The sequence below is a fragment of the Trachypithecus francoisi genome, unplaced genomic scaffold (genome assembly GCF_009764315.1).
Source record: "Trachypithecus francoisi isolate TF-2019V2 unplaced genomic scaffold, Tfra_2.0 Lachesis_group11, whole genome shotgun sequence".
NCBI lineage: Eukaryota > Metazoa > Chordata > Mammalia > Primates > Cercopithecidae > Trachypithecus > Trachypithecus francoisi.
The window spans coordinates 58,424,557-58,448,243 of NW_022681456.1; the positions used below are offsets into that span (position 1 = coordinate 58,424,557).

The following is a 23,687-nucleotide window of genomic DNA, read 5'->3' on the forward strand; positions in this document are numbered from 1 at the left end:
GAGAAGTGTCTGTTCATGTCTTTTGCCCATTTTTGAATGATTTTTTGCTTTGTAAATTTACTTAAATTCTTTGTAGATTCTGGATATTAGAACTTTGTCAGACGGATTGATTGCTAAAATTTTCTCCCACTCTGTAGGTTGCTTGTTTACTCTGATGATAGTTTCTTTTGCTGTGTAGAAGCTCTTTAGTTTAATTGATCCTAGTTGTCCATTTTGCTTTTTGCAATTGCTTTTGATGTTTTTGTCATGAAATGTTTGCCCATGCCTATGTCCTGAATAGTATTGCCTAGATTTTCTTCTAGGGTTTTTATAGTTTTGGGTTTTACATTTAAGCCTTTAATCCATCTTGAGCTAATTTTTGTATAAGTTGTAAGGAAGTTGTCCAGTTTCAATTCTCTGCATATGGCTAGCCTATTCTCCCAGCACCATGTATTAAATAGGGAGTCCTTTCCTCATTGCTTGTTTTTGTCAGGTTTGTCGAAGATTAGATGATAATAGATGTGAGGTCTTATTTCTGAGTTCTCTATTCTGTTCCATTGGTCTGTGTGTCTGTTTTTGTACCCCTATGCTGTTTTGGTTACTGCAGCCTTGTAGTATAGTTTGAAGTCAGGTAGTGTGATGCCTCCAGCTTTGTTCTTTTCTGCTTAGGATGTCTTGGCTACACAGACTTTTATTTGGTTCCATATGAATTTTAAAATAGTTTTTCTAGTTCTGTGAAGAATGTCAATGAGTTTAATGGGAATAGCATTGAATCTATAAATTACTTTGGGCAGTGTGGTCATATTCACGATATTGATTCTTACTATCCATGAACATGAATGTTTTTTTCATTTGTTTGTGTCTTCTCCAATTTCCTTAAGCAGTGGTTTGTAGTTCTTCTTGAAGAGATCCTTCACTTTTTTTGTTAGCTGTATTCCTAGGTATTTTATTCTCTTTCTAGCAATTGTGAATGGGAATTTATTCATGATTTCACTTTCTGCTTGTCTGTTGTTGGTGTACAGGAATGCTTGTGACTTTTGAGTATTGATTTTGTATCCTGAGACTGCTAAAGTTGCTTATCAGCTTAAAAAGATTTTGGGATGAGATAATGGGGTTTTCAAGATATAGGATTATATCATCTATGCAAACAAAGACAAAGACAATTTGACTTCCTTTCTTCCTATTTGAATACCACCCCCCTTTTTTTTTCTCTTCCCTGATTGCTCTGGCCAGAACTTCCAATACTGTGTTGAATAGAAGTGATGAGAGAGGACATTTTTGTCTTGTACTGGTTTTCAAGGGGAATGCTTCCAGCTTTTGCCCATTTAGTATGATATCGGCCATGGGTTTCTCATAAATGGCTCTTATTTTTTTGAGGTATGCTCCTTCAATTCCTGTTTTATTGAGAGGAGTTTTTAACATAAAGGAATGCTGAATTTTATTGAAGGTCTTTTTGTCATCTATTGAGATAATTATGTGGTTTTTGTCTTTAGTTCTGATGATATAATGAATTGCACTTATTGATTTGCATATACTGAATCAGACTTGCATCCTGGGGATGAAGGCAACTTGATTGTGGTGGATAAGCTTTTTGATGTGCTGCTGGATTTGGTTTGCCAGTATTTTATTGAGAATTTTTGCATCAATGTTCATCAGGGATATTGGCCTGATGCTTTTTGTTGTTTCTTTGCCAGGTTTTGGTATCAGGATGATATTGGCCTCATACAATGAGTTAGGAGGAGTACCTCCTTTTCAATTGTTTGGAATTTTTTCAGAAGAAAGGGTATCAGCTCCTCTTTGTTATTCTGGTAGAATTCAGCTATAAATCCATCTGGTGCTGTGCTTTTTTTTGTTGATAGGCTGTTCATTACTGCCTCAATTTCAGAAGTTGTTATTCATCTATTCAGGGATTCAACTTCTTCCTGGTTCAGTCCTGGGAGGGCATATGTTTACAGGAATTTATCCATTTCTTCTAGATTTTCCAGGTAATTTGCACAGAAGTGTTTATAGTATTCTCTGATGTTTGTTTGTATTTCTGTGGGGTCAGTGGTGATATCCCCTTTATCATTTTTTATTGTGTCTATTTGATTCTTCTCTCTTTACTTATTTATGATTATAGCTAGTTAGCAGTCTATTTGTTTTATTAATCTTTTCAAAAAGCCAGATCCTGGATTCATTGATTTTTTTGAAGGGTTTTTCATGTTTGTATCACCTTGTTTCACTCTGATCTTGGCTATTTCTTGTCTTCTGCTAGCTTTGGGGTTTGTTTGCTCTTGGTTCTCTAGTTCCTTTAGTTATGATGTTAGGATGTCAATTTGGGATCTTTCTAGCTTTTTGATGTGGGCGTTTAGCACTATAAATTTCCCTCTTAACACTGCTTTAGCTGCATTCCAGAGATTCTAGTATGTTATCTCATTGTTCTCATTAGTTTCTAAGAACGTCTTGATTTCTGCCTTAATTTCATTATTTACCCAGGAGTCATGCAAGAGCAGGTTGTTTAATTTCCATGTAGTTGTGTGGTTTTGAGTGTTTCTTAATCTTCAGTTCTAATTTGACTGTCTTTTATTCTGAGAGACTGTTATGATTTCAGTTCTTTTGCATTTGCTGAGGAGTGATTTACTTACAATTGTGTGCAGTTTAGAGTAAGTGCCTTGTGGCACTGAGAATAATGCATATTCTGTTGTTTGGGATGGAGAGTTCTGCAGATATCTATCAGGTCCACTTGATCCAGAGCTGAGTTCAACTTCAGGATATCTTTGTTAATATTCTGTCTCTATGATCTGTCTAATATTGACAGTGGGGTGTTAAAATCTCCCACTGTTACTGTGTGGGAGTCTAAGTCTCTTTGTAGGTCTCTAAGAATTTGTTTTGTGAATCTAGGTGCTCCTGTATTGGGCGCATATATATTTAGGATAGTTAGCTCTTCTTGTTGAATTGATTCCTTTACCATTATGTAATGCCCTTCTTTGTCTTTTTTGATCTTTGTTGGTTTAACGTTTGTTTCATCAGAAACTAGGATTTCAACCTCTGCTTTTTTCTGTTTTCTATTTGCTTGGTAAATTTTCCTCTATCCCTTTGAATCTATGTATGTCTTTGCATGTGAGATGGGGTCTTTTGAATGCAGCTCACTGATGGATGTTGGCTCTTTGTACGGCTTACCATTCTGTGTCTTTTATATGGAGCCTTTAGGCCATTTACATTTAATGTTGGTATTGTTATATGTGAATTTGATCCTGTCATCATGATGCTATCTGGTTATTTTGCAGACTTGTTTGTATAGTTGCTTCATAGTGTTGTTGGTTTGTGTACTTCAGTGTGTTTTTTGTAGTGACTGGTAACCATTTTTCCTTTCCATATTAGTGCTTCCTTCAGGAGCTTTTGCAAGGCAGGCCTTGTGGTGATGAATTCCCTCAGCATTTGCTTATCTGAAAAAAAATCTCATTTCTCCTTTGCTTATGAAGCTTAGTTTGGCTGCATATGAAATTCTAGGCTGAATTTTTTTTTTGAGAGTACTAAATATTGGGCCAGGCATGGTGGCTCAAGCCTGTAATCCCAGCGCTTTGGGAGGCCAAGGAGGGTGGATCACCTGAGGTCAGGAGTTCGAGACCAGGCTGGCTAGCATGGCAAAACCTTGTCTCTACTAAAAATACAAAAATTAGCTGGGTGTGGTGGCGGGCACCTCTAATCCCAGCCACTCAGGAGGCTGAGGCAGGAGAATCACTTGAACCTGGGAGGCGGAGGTTGCAATGAGTCAAGATTGTACCAGTGCACTCTACCTTGGGTGACAGAGTGGGACTCCATCTCAAACCAGAATGTTAAATATTGTTCCCAATCTCTTCTGGATTTTAGGGTTTCTGCTGAGAGGTCTACTGTTAGTCTGATGGGCTTCCCTTTGTAGGCAGCCTGGCCTTTCTCTCTGGCTGCCCTTAACATTGTCTCCTACAGTTTGACCTTGGAGAATCTAATGCTTACGTGTTTTGGGGTTGATCTTCTCATGGAGTATCTTACTGGGGTTCTCTGGATTTCCTTAGTTTGAATGTTGACCTTTCTTGCTAGGTTGGGGAAGTTTTCCTGGATGATATCCTGAAGTGTGTTTTCCAGCTTGGTTTGTTCTCCCCATTTATTTCAGGTACCCCAATCAGTCATAGGTTCAATCTTTTTACATAATCCCATAGTTCTCACAGGTTTTGTTTGTTCCTTTTTTCTCTAATCTTGTCTGCCTGCCTTATTTCAGCAAGATAGTCTTCAAGCTCTGATATCCTTTCTGCCACTTGGTCTGTTTGGATATTGACACTTGTGATTGCATTGTGAAGTTCTTATGTTGTGTTTTACAGCTTGATCAGTTCATTTAGGTTCCTCTCTAAACTAGTTATTCAGGTTAACAGCTCCTGTAATATTTTATCATGGTTCTTAGCTTCTTTGCACTGTGTTAGGACATACTCCTTTAGCTCAACCAAGTTCATTATTATACATCTTCTGAACCCGATTTCTGTCAATTCATCCATCTCAGCCTCATCCCAGTTCTGTGCCCTTGCTGGAGATGTGTTGTGATCATTTGTAGTTGAAGAGACACTGTGGCTTTTTGAGTTTTCAGCAGTTTTGAGTTGATTCTTTCTGATCTTCAAGCGTTTATCTACCTTTGATCTTTGAGTCTGCTGAGCTTTGGATGGAGTTTTTGTGGTCTAATTGATGCTGTTGTTGCTTTCTGTTTGTTCTTCTTTTAGCAGTAAGGCCTCTCTTCCCTAGGGCTGCTGTGGTTTGCTGGGGGCCTACTCCAGACCCTGTTCACCTCGGTCCCTCTGACCCCTGGAGGTATTACCAGTGGAGGTGGCAGAACACCAAAGATGGCAGCCTGCTCCTTTCACTGGGCACTCTGCCCCAGAGGGGCATTGACCTGATGCCTACCAGAATGCTCCTGTATGCAGTGCCTGGAGACCCCTGTTGGGAGATCTCACCCAGTCAGGAGAAATAGGATCAGGGACCCACTTAAATAAGCAAGAATTTCCCTTATCCAGACTACCTGGACTCCTCAGCGTTTGCCTGCAGAAAAGGATAAGATTGCGGTCCATGATACCGTGGCTGTCCGTCCTCCTAAGGGCTCCTCTCATGGAAATCAGAGATCTGTCCATAAACCCCTGGCTGGGGGTGCTGAAAATCCCTCGGGGAGAGGCCCTGCCTGGCAAGAAGGAATGTGTCAGGGTCTTGCTTAAAGAAGCAGTCTGGCCACAAACTGTCACAGTACCTGTGCTGCGCTGTGGGGAATTTCTCCTGGTCCAAATCACTCAGTCTTGCTGGCACCAGCAGCAGGGGAAAATGGCCAACTGGAGCCACAGTGGTGGTGGGTACCCCTGCCTCCTGGGACCCGGTCTTCTTAGGCAGTCTCCAGCCTGTCCCTCTGGCCAGGAGGGAGTCCAATTTAAGGAAATCAATTTACACTAAAGTTGTATCACAACTAACTGATACAAATTTTATCTTTTTGGATATTTTTTCCCCTATGGATTCTATCTTGGATAATATTTTTCTTTTCTTTTCTTTTTTTTTTTTTTGAGACGGAGTCTTGCTCTGTCGCCCAGGCTGGAGTGCAGTGACCGGATCTCAGCTCACTGCCAGCTCCGCCTCCCGGGTTTACGCCATTCTCCTGCCTCAGCCTCCCGTGTAGCTGGGACTACAGGCGCCCGCCACCTCGCCCGGCTAGTTTTTCTTCGTATTTTTAGTAGAGACGGGGTTTCACCGCATTAGCCAGGATGGTCTCGATCTCCTGACCTCGTGATCCGCCCGTCTCGGCCTCCCAAAGTGCTGGGATTACAGGCTTGAGCCACCGCGCCCGGCCTTCTTTTCTTTTTATAAAGAGATAGGGTCTTGCTCTGTTTCCCAGGGCAATCATGGCTCACTGCAGCCGTGAACTCCTGAATCACTGTCTTGGATAATTTCTAATGTTATGATTTTGAATTCATTCATCTTTCTTTTCTGGAATGTCTAATATTCCATTAATTTTAACTTCTAAAAAGTCTCAGACATTGTAGTCCTCTGTTTTGAATATTTTTCATCTTTGTTTAACATTTAAAAATATGGAAAGCAGTTACAACCATTTTAATGTCTCTTTTAATTATAACATCTGTGTAAGTTCTGAATTCATTTCAACTTATTGATTCAGCTTCTTATTATGTCTTATTTTTTTCCTTCTGTATATGGCTGGCAGTATTTCATTAGATCCCAGACATTGCGTTAGGTGCTGGGTATTATGTATTTCTGTAAACTTCCTTGAGTTTTTTTGTTGTTGTTGTTAAAGTTATGTTGTTCTTTTCTTAAAAGTATGTGCTTTTATAATCATTCTCAATCATTTATTATGTGGGATACAGTCAGATTACACGGGAACATTTTGATCCTTTCAGGTTTTACATTATGAATTGTTAGGTGGGTCTGGAGCAGTTTAGTTATGCTCACTGTGTGAGTGCCAAGAACTGTGTCCTCTTACTGTTTCAGATGCTTCTTAATCTGGCCTGCTCACATGCACGTGCTAATCAATACTCAAGGAATACCTTTTGTAGATCTCTAGGGTTCTCTCTGTGTAGTTCTCTTTTCTCTGGTACTCTTTTCCATGAACTCTAGATGTATTGGTATTCTTATACTTTTAGCTCCATTTCTTCAACTCAGGGAGTCAGTCGGTCAACCTCTGTCTTAGTAATTTCATGTGCCATGACCTGAAAACTCTCATTGAGACAGAAAGCTGGGGGAATTATAGGTCTAACTTTCTTTTTGTTTGTTTTCAGAGATGACAGCCCTTTGTTGTATTATAACCAGTGTCTTTAAAGCCATTGCTTCATGTGCTTCGTCTATTTTGCTTTTTTTGGCTTTTGTTTCAAGTGACAGGGTATGTTGCTCCCTACCACTTGGCCAGGGGTGACATAGCAATATCCTCATATGCTTTCACAAGACCCATAAGCAATCTGTTACGTACATAGTTTGTTTGGACCCCCAAACCTGACTTATTCAAAGCAATATGATGCTTAACTGCTTTTTCATCAAATCTTGAGCCTTCATGCTCTATTATTATTCTCTTTCCATTTCAAATCTTGTGATTAGTCTCCTTAAGAGAAAAGATAATAAATGTGTCAGTAGTTTTATAATTTCTCTGAATCTATAACAACTCTACTTTTCCCAAGCTATAAAAATTTGTATTTATCATTCTTGTTTTTGCTTCCAAGTGTAAGGTCATGGAAGAAAATACAGAGAGATATATACACATTTCTGCCTCTCTCTAGTAATTTTGGTATATCTCAGCTCCTTTTTGTCAATTTTGCGTATTTATTCACTGTCTTTGTTTTTATCTTTTCTACTGCTTATTTTTAAATTGATATATATATATATATTTTTGAGATGGAGTCTCGCTCTGTCGCCCAGGCTGGAGTGCAGTGGCTGGATCTCAGCTCACTGCAAGCTCTGCCTCCCAGGTTTATGCCATTCTCCTGCCTCAGCCTCCCAAGTAGCTGGGACTACAGGCGCCCGCCACCTCGCCGGCTAGTTTTTTGTATTTTATTTTTTTTTAGTAGAGATGGAGTTTCACCGTGTTAGCCAGGATGGTCTCGATCTCCTGACCTCGTGATCCACCCGTCTCGGCCTCCCAAAGTGCTGGGATTACAGGCTTGAGCCACCGCGCCCGGCCTTTAAATTGATATTTGTTGAACAGCTGGGTTATTAACTGTTTTTATATTCTTCCTAGTATAGATTAACTGAGATTAGAGTTCTAGAATTTCATTTTCGGAGTTTCCCTTTAAGCTTATGCTATATTTTCATTTAGATATGCAATTATCAGCAAGACAATTAAAGTTATGTGGCTCTTTTCTTAAAAGTATGTGCTTTTACAATCATTCTCAATCATTTTCTTATTCCACTTATTTTATATTTTAGTGAAGCATCTGCCAGCCTTTTTGTGTTTCAGTATTTATATATTGCTGTGGCAATGTATTTTATATTATCTCTTTTTTTAAACCTAACAGTCTCCATCATTTTCTCTCTCAAGTTTAAATATTTTATGACAGGTATAGTTTTTCTTTAAATAAGGCAATATTCTGCCACCATCTTCTATTTTCACCTATCTCATTTGATTAGCACTGTAAAGGGAGTCGTTACTTATCAAAAATACACTTGTCTCTAGTATAAGATCCTCTTATTTGGCAACCATCATCAACATTAATTTCAATTAAAATATTTTTAAGAGAAAATAACTCACGCAGGTCCATAGTTGCATACAAATATTGCAGTTGAAGCTCCCCCAAGGTCAGGACACATTGCAACTGCACAACCGACATAAAATGAATTGGCCCAGACTAACTATAAAGATAAGGAATGTCAAGATAACATATGGAAAACAATTCTGTTCTATGCAAACAATGCATTTAGATAATTAGTATAATCTTTGTCATGCTACAGAAAATATTGTACATAAATACTTATTAGTTACATATTTTTTCTAATTTTTATATTTAGTTTAAAATTCTTATATTGTTATGGCTGATTTTATGAGAGCTACCAAGCTAGTTTTTCCACACTGGTAATTCTCATAAATCAAAAGGAAAATATAATATATAACCAAACTCATAATATAATATACAGCCAAAATAATTTCTTCTAGATTATTTATGAAATACATTTTTATTCTATCCATGGGAATATCATACAAACAATATTAAAATCAGACTATAAATGAAAACAATAACTTACATTTATTTGTTTTTCTCAGAAAAATTTTACTAATTACATTTTAAATTTTGCAATCTTAACCATATTCTTACCTTTGTCAAGTCACAAGACATAGGTAAGAATTAAAAACATATTGAGTTGATTTTCAAAGATGCCTGCCATAAGGATAGTGAATCTTTATTTTTATGTAGTTGCAAAGAATAGCAAAGTTATTTAAAAGGAAGAAGACTTCTATGGAAAACTAGTTACAGTAGATAGATAAAGAGGTGAGGAACATTACTAGTTTTTTGTGACAATGAGAGAATAAATTTTTTTCGTTTTCCAAATAAACAAAAAAGGGAAGAAAATACTGATTTACTCCATTTGAAAAATAATCCAAGGAATTTAGACACAGAATAAATTTTGACAACACAAATTTCGGATCCCATTTATTTTACAACTTTATTAGCAAAACGTACTAACCTATTTTGTAAATTCATGTATCAATTTTTTTCATCGGCTTGTTCTAGCCAGAATCAATAATTTTGCAAAATATATTTTACTGGCTTTTTGTTTGCTTGAGAGGCAGCAAAAGTGCAAGAAAAATCACAGTGAACTGAGAATTTAAAAATGAGTTTTGGGAGATCGAGCCGGGTGGATCACGAGGTCAGGAGTTTGAGGCCAGCCTGGCCAACATGGCGAAACCCCGTCTCTACTAAAAATACAAAAATTAGCCGAGCGTGGTGGCATGTGCCTGTAATCCTAGCTACTTAGGAGGTTGAGGCAGGAGAATCGCTTGAACCTAGGAGGTGGAGCTTGCAGTGAGCTGATATCACACCACTGTGCTCCTGCCTGGGTGACAGGGCGAGACTCCATCTCAAAAAAAAAAAGAATTTTGCTTTCAGCCATCTTTGTGGTTTTGGTGAGTAAGTGACAGATCAATTCTGAGGTAGTTTCCCACTTAATGAAATGAGATAAAGTGAGATGATTAAAAGATCATTTTTCCTTTTGAATGTTTTAAACAATTAATAAAAAATACAACTAAAATATATATATTTCCAAAAAATCATGTTTAACAATTTGGCTCATGAATAACTAACTACACCATTAAATTCTATCTAAATTGTGACTTTTTGGGGCTTTTGAAATGGTGAGAATAAATATTCACTATGTAGGTTTATGATGTATTGGTTTCATTAAAGAAATTAGATGTAATATTAATATGAATATTGGATGTATGTGAATATCACTCCAATGTGAATATCACTAGGTGGTAAATGCAATAAAATTTTCTCTTATTTTGTTTGGAACATTAAGCAAGATATAGTTGTTGATTTTATAAGAATATAACCATTCCTAATTATTTAACCTTAAGTGTAAACTAGTCAATAAAGAGTAAGCTCCCCTTTCTGATCTAGCAATACGAAGGGAGAAGGGGCATTTGAGAACCTGCTTTTCTTTTTTTGCTTTACAGCAAAAGAGAAGACAAAGGATATATAAAAGCTATGACTCAGCCTTGATGCCATATTATTAGGGATATTGCATCTTTTTGTTGTCAGGACGTCTGACACTTGATTCATTCTCTCAATTTTCCCAGTAGTAGCCAAACCATATTCTTTACCAACATCTTTCCTGATGTCCTGGAGAGTGTCTAGACTTAGAACATCCTGTTGTTGAACGAAGAATGAACATAAAGGGAACATGGAAGTTGCTATTATTTGTTCACTGCACCTCTGATAAGAACGACTTGCTTTAAGACCCTATGTATTAATTAAACTTATACAAATGGGTAAGTCTAGAGAAGAAGGTGAGCTATTTATATTGCTTAAACAGGCTTTTCTAGGGGCTCAGTACCATGCCTAGCATTAAAGTTTGGCCAAAAGGTGAATTTTAGACACATTTACACTTCTACCTGAAATAATTTTAAAAATTGGGAAAATGATAGGAAGTAATGGTTTTCAAGACATTAGGCAACACAATGTAATACCCCTGAGATTTGGGGAGAAAAAGATGGAAACTCTATAATTGTCCTGGTATATTGCCTGGAGACAGTTTCTACATTATGGCTCAGAAGAAGTTTGATAGACTCTCATAGTTGAGAGAGTCTGATTGAGAGTCTTGGGGAGACCAAGGACGCAGAAGTTTAGATGGCATAGTTCTGAAGAGGTGAGAATTGTACAGTGACACACTAGGACAATGTGCAGAGGGTCCTCATCATCTATTCAGCAAAGTACTAATCAAAAAACATGCATGTGAAGAAACTAGTCTAACCCATTTACAAGAACTAGAGGAAATAATACCAAGGTTTACACAAAGTCAGAAATTGGACCTATTCCCACTTTCTGAATTGGACAACTTCATAATTCTCAGTGTGTTAGGTAGAGTATGCAGAAGAATCTTGCCTGGGTAGTGAGAGATCATTATCAGTTCTGGACTAAACACTACTTTTATTCTACCTAACATATTTTAAAAGCAGGAACAAAGAGGATCGAATATGTCGCAGGTAACTTAGCTGTACCCAAAAAGACAGCTCAAGAATATTTATAGTATACAGATGAATCCAGCACCCAACAAGGCAAAATGTACAATATTGGAAATATAATAAAATTTACCCAACATGATATGAGGGAAGAAAATTTGATGCATAATGAAGAGAAAAATCAATCCATTGAAACTAACACAGAGTTAGCACAGATACTAGAGCTAGCAGGGAAAATATTAATTATTACAACTCTATCTCATATGCTTAAAAAGCTAGATGAAAGAGCAAACATATTAGGTATAGTCATTGAAGATGTAAAATATTAAATTTGTAGAGATACGAACTTTAAGGTGCAAGATTGAAAACAAACTGAATGAGATTAACAGGAGACTAAACATTACAGAAGAATAGATCAACAAACTTAAAGATGCAGCGATAAAATTACTTGAAATTAATCACAGAGAGAAAAAAACAAGAAAAAAGAGACAAGAGCATCAATTTATGTGGGAAAACTTCAAGTGACTTTCTACATGAGTAACTTGAAGAGAAGAGAACTTCCCACTTCGAGGGAAGAGAGAGAGTGAGAGAAGGAAGTATTTTCACAAACAGTGGCCAACATTTTTCTAAATTTGATTTAAGCTATTGACTTATGACTTCAGAAAGGCCAGTGAACTGCAGCACAAGAAACATACAGAAAACTTTGGTATATTATTATTAAATTGCTCAAGACCTATGATAAGGGAAAAAATTTAAAGGCAGCCAGAAAAATAAAGGCACTTTACGTACAGAGAAATAAATTCTGGCAATTAAAATATACACAAATAAGAACTAATCAATAAAGATGTCAAATATTTACCTGTGTATAATGGCCACAGACTCTGGAACATGATAGACTATCAAAATCATAAAATTGGGTTTCATTATACCAAGCCGTAATGGCAAGTCTTGGTGTGAATGACTTTATTCCACCTAACCAGATATTTTCTCCAACATATTCAAAAGCTGCATAGCATTTATATGATTTATCCAAACAGTTGTTATGTTCAAATTTGCACTCATTTGCCCATGCTTTAGCCATCTTTGCTAAACCTTTATCCCAAATCTGAAAGATAAAAATAATTTAAATTGAATTGTGCATAAGTATTTGCATTAAATTGTTCTAATTGTAATCAATTAATTTTTGCTTACATTTATTATTTTAATAAGATGTAGTTTTTCTTTGGTATTTATTGTGTTCACAGTTAGTCATTTCTCTTTAGTTCTACTTCAGAAATACTTATTTATATTCACTCTATGACAGTTCATTGTTATATTACCAGTACTTAGCAGATGGCCTGATACATTAGAGTCACTAAAGAAATAAATCGGAATGTGATTAAAATAATCCAGAATTCAAAGTCTAGTAATTCAGAAGTTCATGTTAATTTATTGCAATTAAAAGATGAATACACATTGATAATTAAAAAGGGCAAAAAACTAGGAATAGAAAGAAAATATGCCCTTAATTTGATCAAGATAATCTACAAACAGACAAAAATCTTATCAAATGGTGAAATATTATAACTTTCCCTCAAGATTAGGAATAAAACAAGACATCTGCCCTCGTTATTTCTATTCATTATTTTACAAGAAGTTAGGAAGTATAATGAAATGCATGAGTTGTAAATACGTAAGACAAAACACGTCAAATGTATTGGAATTGGATCTATCATTATTCACAGATTACATGACTGGATGCATAAAAATTTAAATTAATACATAAACAATAGTATAAAAATAAATGAAATTATCAAAGTTGAAAGATACAATGAAAGTATGCAAAAATCTATTATATCTCTATGTATATTCTACAAATGAGTAACTCCAAAACATCCAATATGTATTAATAAATTTAATAAGTGATATACAAGACCTCTATGCTGAAAACTGCAAAAACGTAACTGAAATAAATTTTAAAAGACTTAAATAAATGGAGAGATATAAAATGTTCATGGACCAGAATATTCTGTATTGCAAAAGAATATTGATTATGACATATAATTTTATTTCTAATCAAATTCCAAGTAGCTTTTTTGGGGTGGAAATTGATTACAAAATGTATGTGGAAATGCGATGTTCCAAGTAAAGCTAAGCCAATGTTTTCAATGTAGAATAAAACTGGAAAATTTCTCTCCCATATATCAATATTTATCATAAAGCTACATTAAGATATTGTCATATTGACACAAGGGTAGACAAATAGCCCAATGGAACAGAACAGAGTCCAGAAACAACTCATGACAAAAGCAACAGGCTTAATGTAGGTATAATTGCCAAGGTTATTTTTAAACATCTTTATTTTTAACTGATTATAAATTCACAAGAAGTTACAAAAATAGTACACAGGGGTCCTGTGTAGACTTCACCTAGTTTTCCCAATGATAACTTTTTTTTGTAACAATAGTATAATATCAAAATAATAAATTGACATTGGTGTTATCCACAGACCTTTTAACGATTTCAACAGTTTTACTTGCATTTATTTTTGATTATGTGTAGGTTTATGTGATTTTATCACATGTATAAATTGAAGTAATCAATCCCACAATATCTAGATACAGAACTGTTTCAACGCCACAAGGATCCTTCATGCTATCCCGTTAAGTCACAACCACTCACTATCCACACTATCTTTAATCCCTGGTGATCATCAATATGTTCTTCAGTTCTGTAATTTTGTTATTTCAAGAATGTTATATAAATAGATGTCAAGGCCTGGTGGCTCACGCCTGTAATCCCAGCACTTTGGGAGGCCAAGGTGGGTGGATCACCTGAGGTCAAGAGTTCAAGACCAGCTGGCCAACATGGTGAAAACCCATCTCTACTAAAAATACAAAAATTAGCCAAGTGTGGTGGCTGGTGCTTCTAATCCCAACTACTCAGGAGGCTGAGGCAGTAGAATTGCTTGAACCTAGGAGGCAGAGGTTGCAGTGAGCCAAGACCGTGACACTGCACTCCAGCCTGGGTGACAGAGTGAGACTCTGTCTCCAAAAAAAAAGAAAAAAAAAAAGAAAAAAGAATGTTATATAAATAGAATCCTATGGTATGTATCCATTTTGAGATTGGCTTCTCTTCACTCAGCATAATGCCTTTGAGAGCCATGGAGATGTTCCATGTGTTGATAGTTTATTCCATTTTATGACCAGGTCATATTCCATAGTGTAGATGTACCACAGTTTAACTTTCATCTATTGATGGAAATTTAGATGTTTACAAGTTTGAGCTATTACAAACATGTATAGAGTCACTAAACTCCTGTTTCTCAAGAGCATTGAATCGGGAGTATCCATAAATGTTTCTGAGCAGATTTTTATGTAGCAATAAATTTTCCTTTTTCTAGGAAAAAAGGAAAAGGAAAAAGTGCCCAGCAGTGCAATTGCAAGTCTAAGTCATATGTAAGTGTATGTTTAGTTTTTTCTTTGTAAGAAACTGTCAAACTATTTCCTAGAGTGGCTATACCATTTTGCATTCCCACCAGAAAAGTATGACTGATCAATTTTCTCCATATCTTCACCATATCTTGCTATTGTCATTATTTTTTATTTTTGCTTTCCTAATTGGTGTGTAGTGATATGTCCTTGTGGTTTTAATGTGCATTTCACTAATGGCTAATGATGTTTAACATGTTTTCATGTGCTTATTTTCCATCTGTATATCTCTGTGGTGAAACGTTAGTCTTCTGTTTGTTTTCTAATTAATTTTTTTTTTTTTTTTTTTTTACTGTTGAGTTTTGAGAGTTCTTTCTCTAGATAGGAGTTCTTTCTTAAATATATAGTTTGAATATATTTTCTCCTAGTTTGTAGTTTGTCCTCTCATGTTCCTAACAGGGTACTTTATAAAGTAGAAGTTTTTTACTTTGATGGGGTCAAATTTGTTGACTTTTTAAAAATAGTTTTCGGTTTTGAAAAAAATCAAAATAATTCATTATGTTAGGAAGTTTCATCTAGCTCTGTCCTGAAGATTTTCTCCTGTTTTTCTTCTAATAATTTTATGCTTTGCATTTAAATTTATGATTCATTTTGTGTTAATTTTTGCTCTTCAGGTCAAAGTTTTTTTTTTTTCTTATAGGTATTAAATGGTGTTTCAACACCATTTCTTGAATAGACTATCCTTGCTCTACTGAATTACTTTTGCACCTTTGTAAAAAATGTAGGCAGAGGAAAGGAAGTCATTTTATGAAAAAGATACTTGCACACACGTTTATAGCAGTATAAGTTGCAATTCTAAAAATATGGAAACAGTCTAAATGCCCATCAACCAATAAGTTAATAAAGAAAATGTGATTAATGTATATATATATTTACACACATATATAAAATATACACATTATATATATATATATTGGAATACGACTCAGTCGTAAAAAGAGACAAAATAATGGCATTTGCAGCAACCTGGATGGAGTTGGAGACCGTATTTGAATTGAAGTAACTCAGGAATGGAAAATGAAACATTGTATGTTTTCACTTATAAGTGGGAGCTAAGCTATGAGGATCCAAAGGCATAAGAATGATGGACTTTGGGGACTCACTGGGGAGAGTGGGAGTGGGGTAAGGGATAAAAGAATGCACATTGGGTACAGTGTACACTGCTTGGGCGATGGGTGCACCAAAATCTCATAAATCACTAGCAAATAACTTTTCCGCTGGGACAACTGGCTAGCCATATGCAGAAAATTGAAACTGGGCCCTTTCCTTACACCTTATTCAAAAATTAGCTCAAGATGGATTAAAGACTTAAATGTAAAACCCCAAATTATAAAAACCCTAGAAGAAAATCTAGGCAATACCATCCAGGACATAGGCACGCGCAAATATTTCATGATGAAAACATCAAAAGCAATTGCAACAAAAGCAAAAATGGACGAATGGGATCTAATTAAACTAAAGAACTTCTGTACCGCAAAAGAAAGTATCATCAGAGTGAACTGACAACCTACAGAATGGTAGAAAATTTTAGCAATCTCTCCATCTGACCAAGGTCTAATATCCAGAGTCTATAAGGAGATTAAATAAATTTAAAGAACTAAACAACTGCATTAAAAAGTAGGCAAAGGACATGAACAGACACTTCTCAAAAGAAGACATACATGTGGCCAAAAAACAAATGAAAAAAAGCTCAACATCACTGATCATTAGAAAAATGCCATCAAAACCACAATTGGATACCATCTTATGCCAGTCAGAAAGGCGATTATTAAAAAGTCCAGAAACAACAGGTGCGGGCAATGTTGCAGGAAAAAAAGGAACATTTTTACATTGTTGATGGGAGTGTAAATTAGTTTACCCATTGTGGAGGACAGTGTGGCAATTCCTCAAAAATCTAGAGTCAGAAATACCATTTGACTCAGCAATGCCATTACTGGGTATGTACCCAAAGGAATATAGATCATTCTATTATAAACACATGCACATGTATATTCACTGCACACTATTCACAATAGCAAAGACACGGAATCAACCCAAATGCCCATCAGTGATAGAATGGATAAAGAAAATATGTGCTACATATACACCATTGAATACTACGCAGCCATAAAAAGGAATGAGATCAAGTCCTTTGCAGGGACATGGATGGAGCTGGAAGCTATTATCCTCAGCAAACTAATGCAGGAACAGAAAACCAAACACCACATGTTCTCACTTTTAAGTCCGAGCTGAACTATGAGAACACATGGACACATGGGGGGAATCAGCACACATTGGGGCCTGTAGGCAGATGGGGGTGGGAGGAAAGAGAGCTTCGGGAAGAATAGCTAATAGATGCTGGGCTTAATATGTGGGTAACTGGTTGATCTGTGCAGCAAACCACCATGGCATATGTTCACCTGTGTAACCTGCACATCCTGCACATGTACCCTAGAACTTAAAAATTGAAAAAAAAGAACTTTTCCATGCAACCAAATACCACCTGTTTCCCCAAAACTATTATTTAAAAACCTACGGATAAAATGGAAAAAAAATGAAATAAAATGAATTGATGTAGCGTTTTGCCAAATGGTTTTCCTGACTCTATTCAGATGATCATATAATTTTTCTCATTTAATCTATTAAGAGTGGCAAATTGTAAATAGCAATTAAATTCCCCCAATCCAAGTTGGATTTCTCACAGATTTTTCATTTTCTGGGGAGTTTTCTGTTAATGGTATTTCTAGTTTTGATCCTGATTATGTTGATTAATTTTCAAGTCCTAATCCAACTTTTTATTCCTGAGATAAATCCCATGATATAATATTCTTTATATGTGTTGCTGGATTCAATTGATTATAATTTTGTTGAAGATTTTTTGCATCTACATTGAGCTATAATTTTCTTTTTTTTTGAGACGGAGTCTCGCTCTGTCGCCCAGGCTGGAGTGCAGTGGCCGGATCTCAGCTCACTGCAAGCTCCGCCTCCCGGGTTCACGCCATTCTCCTGCCTCAGCCTCCTGAGTAGCTGGGACTACAGGCGCCCGCCACCTCGCCCGGCTAGTTTTTTTTTTTTTTGTATTTTTTAGTAGAGACGGGGTTTCACAGTGTTAGCCAGGGTGGTCTCGATCTCCTGACCTCGTGATCCGCCCGTCTCGGCCTCCCAAAGTGCTGGGATTACAGGCTTGAGCCACCGCGCCCGGCTGAGCTATAATTTTCTAACCTGTAATGTTTTGTCTCGTTTGGTGTCAGGGTAAAACTTGGCTCATAAAGTTCCAAAAGGTTTTCTCTTTCAGTTTCACAAAAAGATTTGTATAAGATTGGTATTGCTTTTTTCTTAGAATTCACCTGCATTTTCTGTTAAGAATATTTTACATTACATAATTAATTTATGTAATAGAGTTAAGACTATTTAGATTGATGAAGATGCAGACGAATGATCTCATTCATAAATTGGTTAAATATCCCTGTTAAAAGATTTATGTTGGGTTCAAAATCAGTCTCTAACCCAGGATTCTTTCATTTATACAAGACAAAGAATACAATAGTCAAAAAATAATAATAGAAATCAAAGAAATAAAAATAATGAGCAATACTTTTATTAGGCAAAGTTCAAGGATTTAATGTTACTATATAAAACATATAGAACAGAATGTAATATTTGTGAGACTTTATGTGTTAAATAACATGGCATCCATATATGAAATAAAAATTCCAATCTTGATGTAGGTAGTTTCACTGACATATACATACGTAAAAAAAATTGTACATTAAAACTAGTGCATTTTATGCATTTATTCACTAGTAATCCTTCAATAAACAACATATCAAAATATTGTGTCAATTTTATAAAATGTTGATTTTCAATACATTTGTCCATTTTCTTTATGTTGTCAAATGTATTAGTATAAAGTTGTTCAAAATATTCTCTATCTATCCATTTAATGTTTGGGGTTTTTTAAAAGTGATTTTCCATTCCTGAAATTTATTTTTGAGTTGTGTCTTTCTTCATTAATCTTTTTTTTTTTTTTGCTACTGGTTTATCAATTTTATTAATATATAGGTTTTTTTTTTTTTTTTTTTTTTGAGATGGAGTCTTGCTCTGTCGCCCAGGCTGGAGTGCAGTGGCCGGATCTCAGCTCACTGCAACCTCCGCCTCCCGGGTTCACACCATTCTCCTGCCTCAGCCTCCCGAGTAGCTGGGACCACAGGCGCCCGCCACCTCGCCCAGCTAATTTTTTTTTTGTATTTTTAGTAGAGACGGGGTTTCTACCGTGTTCGCCAGGATGGTCTCGATCTCCTGACCTCGTGATCCGCCCGTCTCGGCCTCCCAAAGTGCTGGGATTACAGGCTTGAGCCACCGCGCCCGGCCCAATATATAGTTTTAAAACCAACTTCTCATGTTATTGATTTTTGTCCATCATACTTTTACTTTCAGTTTCCTCAAATTATGATTATCTTTAGTTTTTTTTTTAATTTTCTTGTGCTTAATTTACGCTTGTTTCCTACCTTCTTGAATTGAAAGAATAGGTCTTGATTTTTAACTATTCTTCCTTCCTAAAATATTCATTTAAATCTATACATATGCTTCCAAACACTTCTTTTGCTATATCTCACAAGTTTTGATATGTTGTGTTTCCATTAACATTCAAATCTAAATTATAGTAATCTCTATTGTTATTTCTTCTTTAACTTATGGACTATTTAGATATGTTCTGCTTGATTTCACATTTTGGGAGATTTTGCACTTTATTTCTAGTTTAAGTCTTTTTTTTTCAGAAAACATAGAACAAAATTTCAAATACTTTTAATTTATTGAGACCTGTTTTGTGGTTCGGCATATTGTTTATATTGATGAATGTAGTGCATACTTGATAAGAATTTGTATTTTGTAGTGTGGTATAAATTGTTTAATGTCAATTAGGTAAAATTGTTTGATGTTCAAATCTTTTTTATTTTTACTGATTTTTACCTACTTGTTCTCTTATTCACTAAGATTAAAATCTCTATGACTGTTTTGTCTCTTTCTCCCTTTACTTTTGCCAATTTTTGTGTATTAAAATACATTATTACATTTATTTGCATTGAAGATTGCTGTGTCTCTTGTTGAACTGGCCCTTTTATTATTCCTTAATGTCCCCTTTTATTTCTGGTAGTTCTCCTTGTCTTAAAATCTACTTTGGTAGCTATAAATATAGCTATTCTATCTTAATTTTAGAGTTTGTATAATGTATTTTTTTCCATCTTTTTACTTTAATCTATTCATGATATGTTTCTCTTACAAAAGCATTATTCCAATCTGATAATCTTTATTTTTAATTAAAGTAGGTAGTAGTCATTTGCATTTAATATAATTTTAACATGGTTAAGTTTTAGTCTACCATTTGCTATTTTTAATTGATTCCCTCTTTGTTCTTTTGTTCCTTGTTCCTGTTTTCCAAAAATTAATCAAGGACTTTAGTATTCTATTTACTGGATTTTTAGGTCTACTTCTTTGTATATTTTTAGTGGTTATTCTAGATATAAAAACATGCATTCTTAACTTCTCACAGTCCATCCGGAAATATTATTGTGATTCTTAACAATATAAGGAACTTTCAGCAGAATAATTCTATTGACACTTCACTTCATTTTTAATGCATCAGTTATAATGTGTTTCTTTTCTACATTATTATAAACCCCACAATTCATTGTTATCACATCTTGCTTTAAATAGTCAATGAGTACAAAAGAAATATAAAGAGCATTTATTATATTTAACCCCACATTTACTCTTTTTTTTATCATACAATATACAATAAAACTCTAAAGGCATTACCCATATTACTACTAATATTAGTATTTCTGAATTCAGTTGAAGATTTATTTCTAGTTAATTTATGCCTTGGACAACCTCAAGCTGGTAAACATTATATATTAAAATATCTTTTTTTGTCTTTTTTTTTTTTTTCCTTTTTGTGGAGAACGGGGTCTCGCAGTACTACCCAGGCAGGTCTCCAACTCCTGGGCTCAAGCTATCCTCCCGCCTCTGCCTCCCTGAGAGCTGGGATTACAGGCGTGAGCCACCGCGCCCGGCATATATTAAAATATCTTAACAATTCTGCATTAAAGAGATTAGTTTATTCTTGTTTCATTTCTGATAGCTATTTGAATCTTTCTCCTCCTTCAAAATACAATTTTCTTATACAGTAGATTAGTACAGTTTTGAACTTATTTTAATGCCTGAGTTGTGATTTTATAATTACTTTTATTTTGTTTTCCACTGGATAGAAGAGAAGAAAGCTGGAATAGACATGAATTACACTGTATCTATATCTGCATAGTACATAAAATAGACTAATACTATCAATGTTTATGCTCATAATGATGCATTTATAAACAAGAAAAAGTTATAATGCAAGGGAAATTTCCAGTCACACAATTCATAGTCAAGTATTTAACATTTTGTAAATTCTATGGATTATTTTAATAATCCAATGCTTTTTATGCTTATTCTTCAATAGAGTACTGTCTTTTGCCTTATTTTCTATATGATGGAGGTCTGAAAGGACACAGTTTAATGTTTTTGGAATTAAACTTCATGCATTTATTATTTTTCATGAAAACGATCATCTGATGTAATTCAATTGCTGATTTCAATATTCTCATCCTTGTAATATTTTTTCAAATAATACTACACATAAAGTTTTGTTTTGATCTTGGATTCATATGATATAAAAATAAGTAAGAAAACAAGATAATCTCCATTCCTGGGCTATTTCTTTGATATCTTGTATCTTGGTTGTGGGGGATGCAAAGTGCTAGCCAAAAAATGGAGGAAAGGAAACAAAATAATCCTGTGTTAAGTACTTATAAACTTAGTGGTGCAACAAAGCAACTTCCAAACACCCCTCCAGCATCCCCACCTTCCCCGCAAGAGACAAGGAACAGCTTCAAGTTTTCCTTTCTTGTTCACTCCTATGACTCTGGAGGAGACAGCCCAGCCAAGGTGCGATATATATATATATTTTTTTTCCCTTTTTCACTGCCTATATATAAAGTCCGCACTGAATTAGCACAAGTTAAGTCCGTGAAATTTACCACCCAGATGCCTCAGGATGAGTCAGGGATTTAAGAGCCCAGCCCTGGTTCTTTCTCACCATGTATTTCATGTCGGCCGCGGGAGGGTTGACTTTGCCACGCCATTCGTTGTGGCCTTCGAGGCAGTTGTTTATAAAGTGTGGGTCAGTGATGGATGGGATTTTGGAAGATGTACTGGCCACCAAACACAGACCCAAGGTCCATAAACAACTGAATTTCTTCTTCAGAGCCATGGAAGGATGTGGAGGATGCCCTGACAGCGCGGACCAGTAACGGCCGGGGCAACCCGATTTCCCCGCCACCCCCCACCCCCGCCCCCGCTCCCGCCCCACCCCGCCCCACCCCGTCCCACGATCTCCCTTGGCTCCATCCTCCGCACAGGCTCGAGCCCAGCGCGGGGATGCCCAGCAGGCTGGATCTGCTTGTCAGTGTCGCTGTGGGGAGGAACAGGTAGCAGGGTTCGCCTTCCACAAAGCTCTGAGCTACAGGGGAAAGCTCTGAGTCGCCCTCTGGTGGAGGGAGTTTCAACCATCCAAACTGCTTTCTGTGGATCCAATCTGTAAACTGCAGAGCGCGCCTGGATTGTAATGCAGATTGCAATATGCAAGCCACACAAATTAGGTAAAGAACAAGTGCGGGATGCTGACAATGGGCCAGTGGAGTGCAAAGCACTATGTATTAGTTTCTTAGACGCAGCTTCCGTGTATAGATTTTTATTGTTCTAAATAATCTAGAATCATATTGACACCTCCCTCAGAGACTGGGAATAGAGTAAGAATAGGCAATTCTTATATAGTGACAATACCGTGATCTTAAAGTATCAACTTGTGAAACAATTGATAATTTCCTTCTTTTTTCCGTCTGAAGAGACCGACTGCTTAGATAGATAAAAATAGATGCCTGGGAAACGTAGCCAAGTAGTTTCTCTTGACAAAAATCTTCCCTTTTTGACAGTTTGGAACAGAGCCACTGTTTGGTGACTGGTAGACTTCAAGAGTTGCTTTAATTGATATGCTGAGACTGGGATGGACAGAGTACATTTGATTGTCTATTTTACCTGCAATGCAATATAAATCAACTTCATTTTAATGTTTTAAATTCATTACGTCACTTATATTGATATTCAGTAATAAACCAGCATTTTTCCCCAGGACATTAATTTTTTTAGTATTTCTGTTTCAAATAAATATCTTTACTTAGTGATTCGAGGTTGTTTACAATGTCATTTAATTCAGGTGAACATATATTTACATCTGCTGAATGTTCTGCCATAGTCAACCTTGACACAAAAAACAAAACAAACTACTTTGATGCGGCTGTTATCTTTTTAAAAATAAAAAGAAAATTGGAATATAAAAAATGAAAAATGCAAGGATCCCAATGGAAATTCTACTGGGCAATAGAAAATATATTTCTACTCTACTACCAGCTAATGGAGAATTGCTGTATATACTACTTTCTTATCACATACATAGTCCAAACTGAGCTTCTGATATCCCACACCCAAAGACATGAACATATGCATGTGTGTGTGTATATGTGTGCGTGTAGGTATACAGATAGATAAATCGATACAGATATGTAAATCTACATGTGTCTATACATATAGGTCTCTTCCTGGATATACAGATGTCTATAGGCATATACTCATATACATATACACAATGTGTGTGTATATATAAACATACATTTATATATGTAAAGTTCTCTATATAAATCTGTGTGTGTACACATATGTGTATGTGTGTATGCCTATAGACATATATACATCTACACAGAGACAGATGTCTATAGGCACATGTACATATACGTATGTGTGTATACAGAGAGAGAGAACGTTTAAGGACTTGGCTTACGTTACTATGGGGGGCCACAATAAAAAATCTGAAGTCCTAGGTATGGCCCAAAAGACACTGCATAATCTGACCATGGCTAGTTATCTGGCCTCTTTCCTGCACTTTCTCCTGGCTTATTCTGCATGGGCCACATCCATCAGCTTGATAAGGATGCCCTCACCTCAGC

General features: G+C 35.9%; 1 protein-coding gene across 2 annotated transcripts in view; it reads right to left on the reverse strand.

The window, feature by feature from the left end:
• GLIPR1L1 (GLIPR1 like 1) overlaps positions 1 to 21,972 on the reverse strand; it is a 39,946-nt gene extending 17,974 nt beyond the window's left edge. For both annotated transcript variants that reach the window (XM_033221238.1, XM_033221236.1), the window contains exons 1-3: positions 21,725 to 21,972; positions 11,997 to 12,242; positions 8,210 to 8,310 (exon numbers count right to left, since the gene is read on the reverse strand). In XM_033221238.1, coding sequence (XP_033077129.1) covers positions 8,210 to 8,310; positions 11,997 to 12,242; positions 21,725 to 21,898 — 521 coding nt within the window. In that variant the 5' untranslated portion in view covers positions 21,899 to 21,972. The remainder of the gene's footprint in view (positions 1 to 8,209; positions 8,311 to 11,996; positions 12,243 to 21,724) is intronic.
• Between the last annotated feature and the right edge of the window lie 1,715 nt (positions 21,973 to 23,687).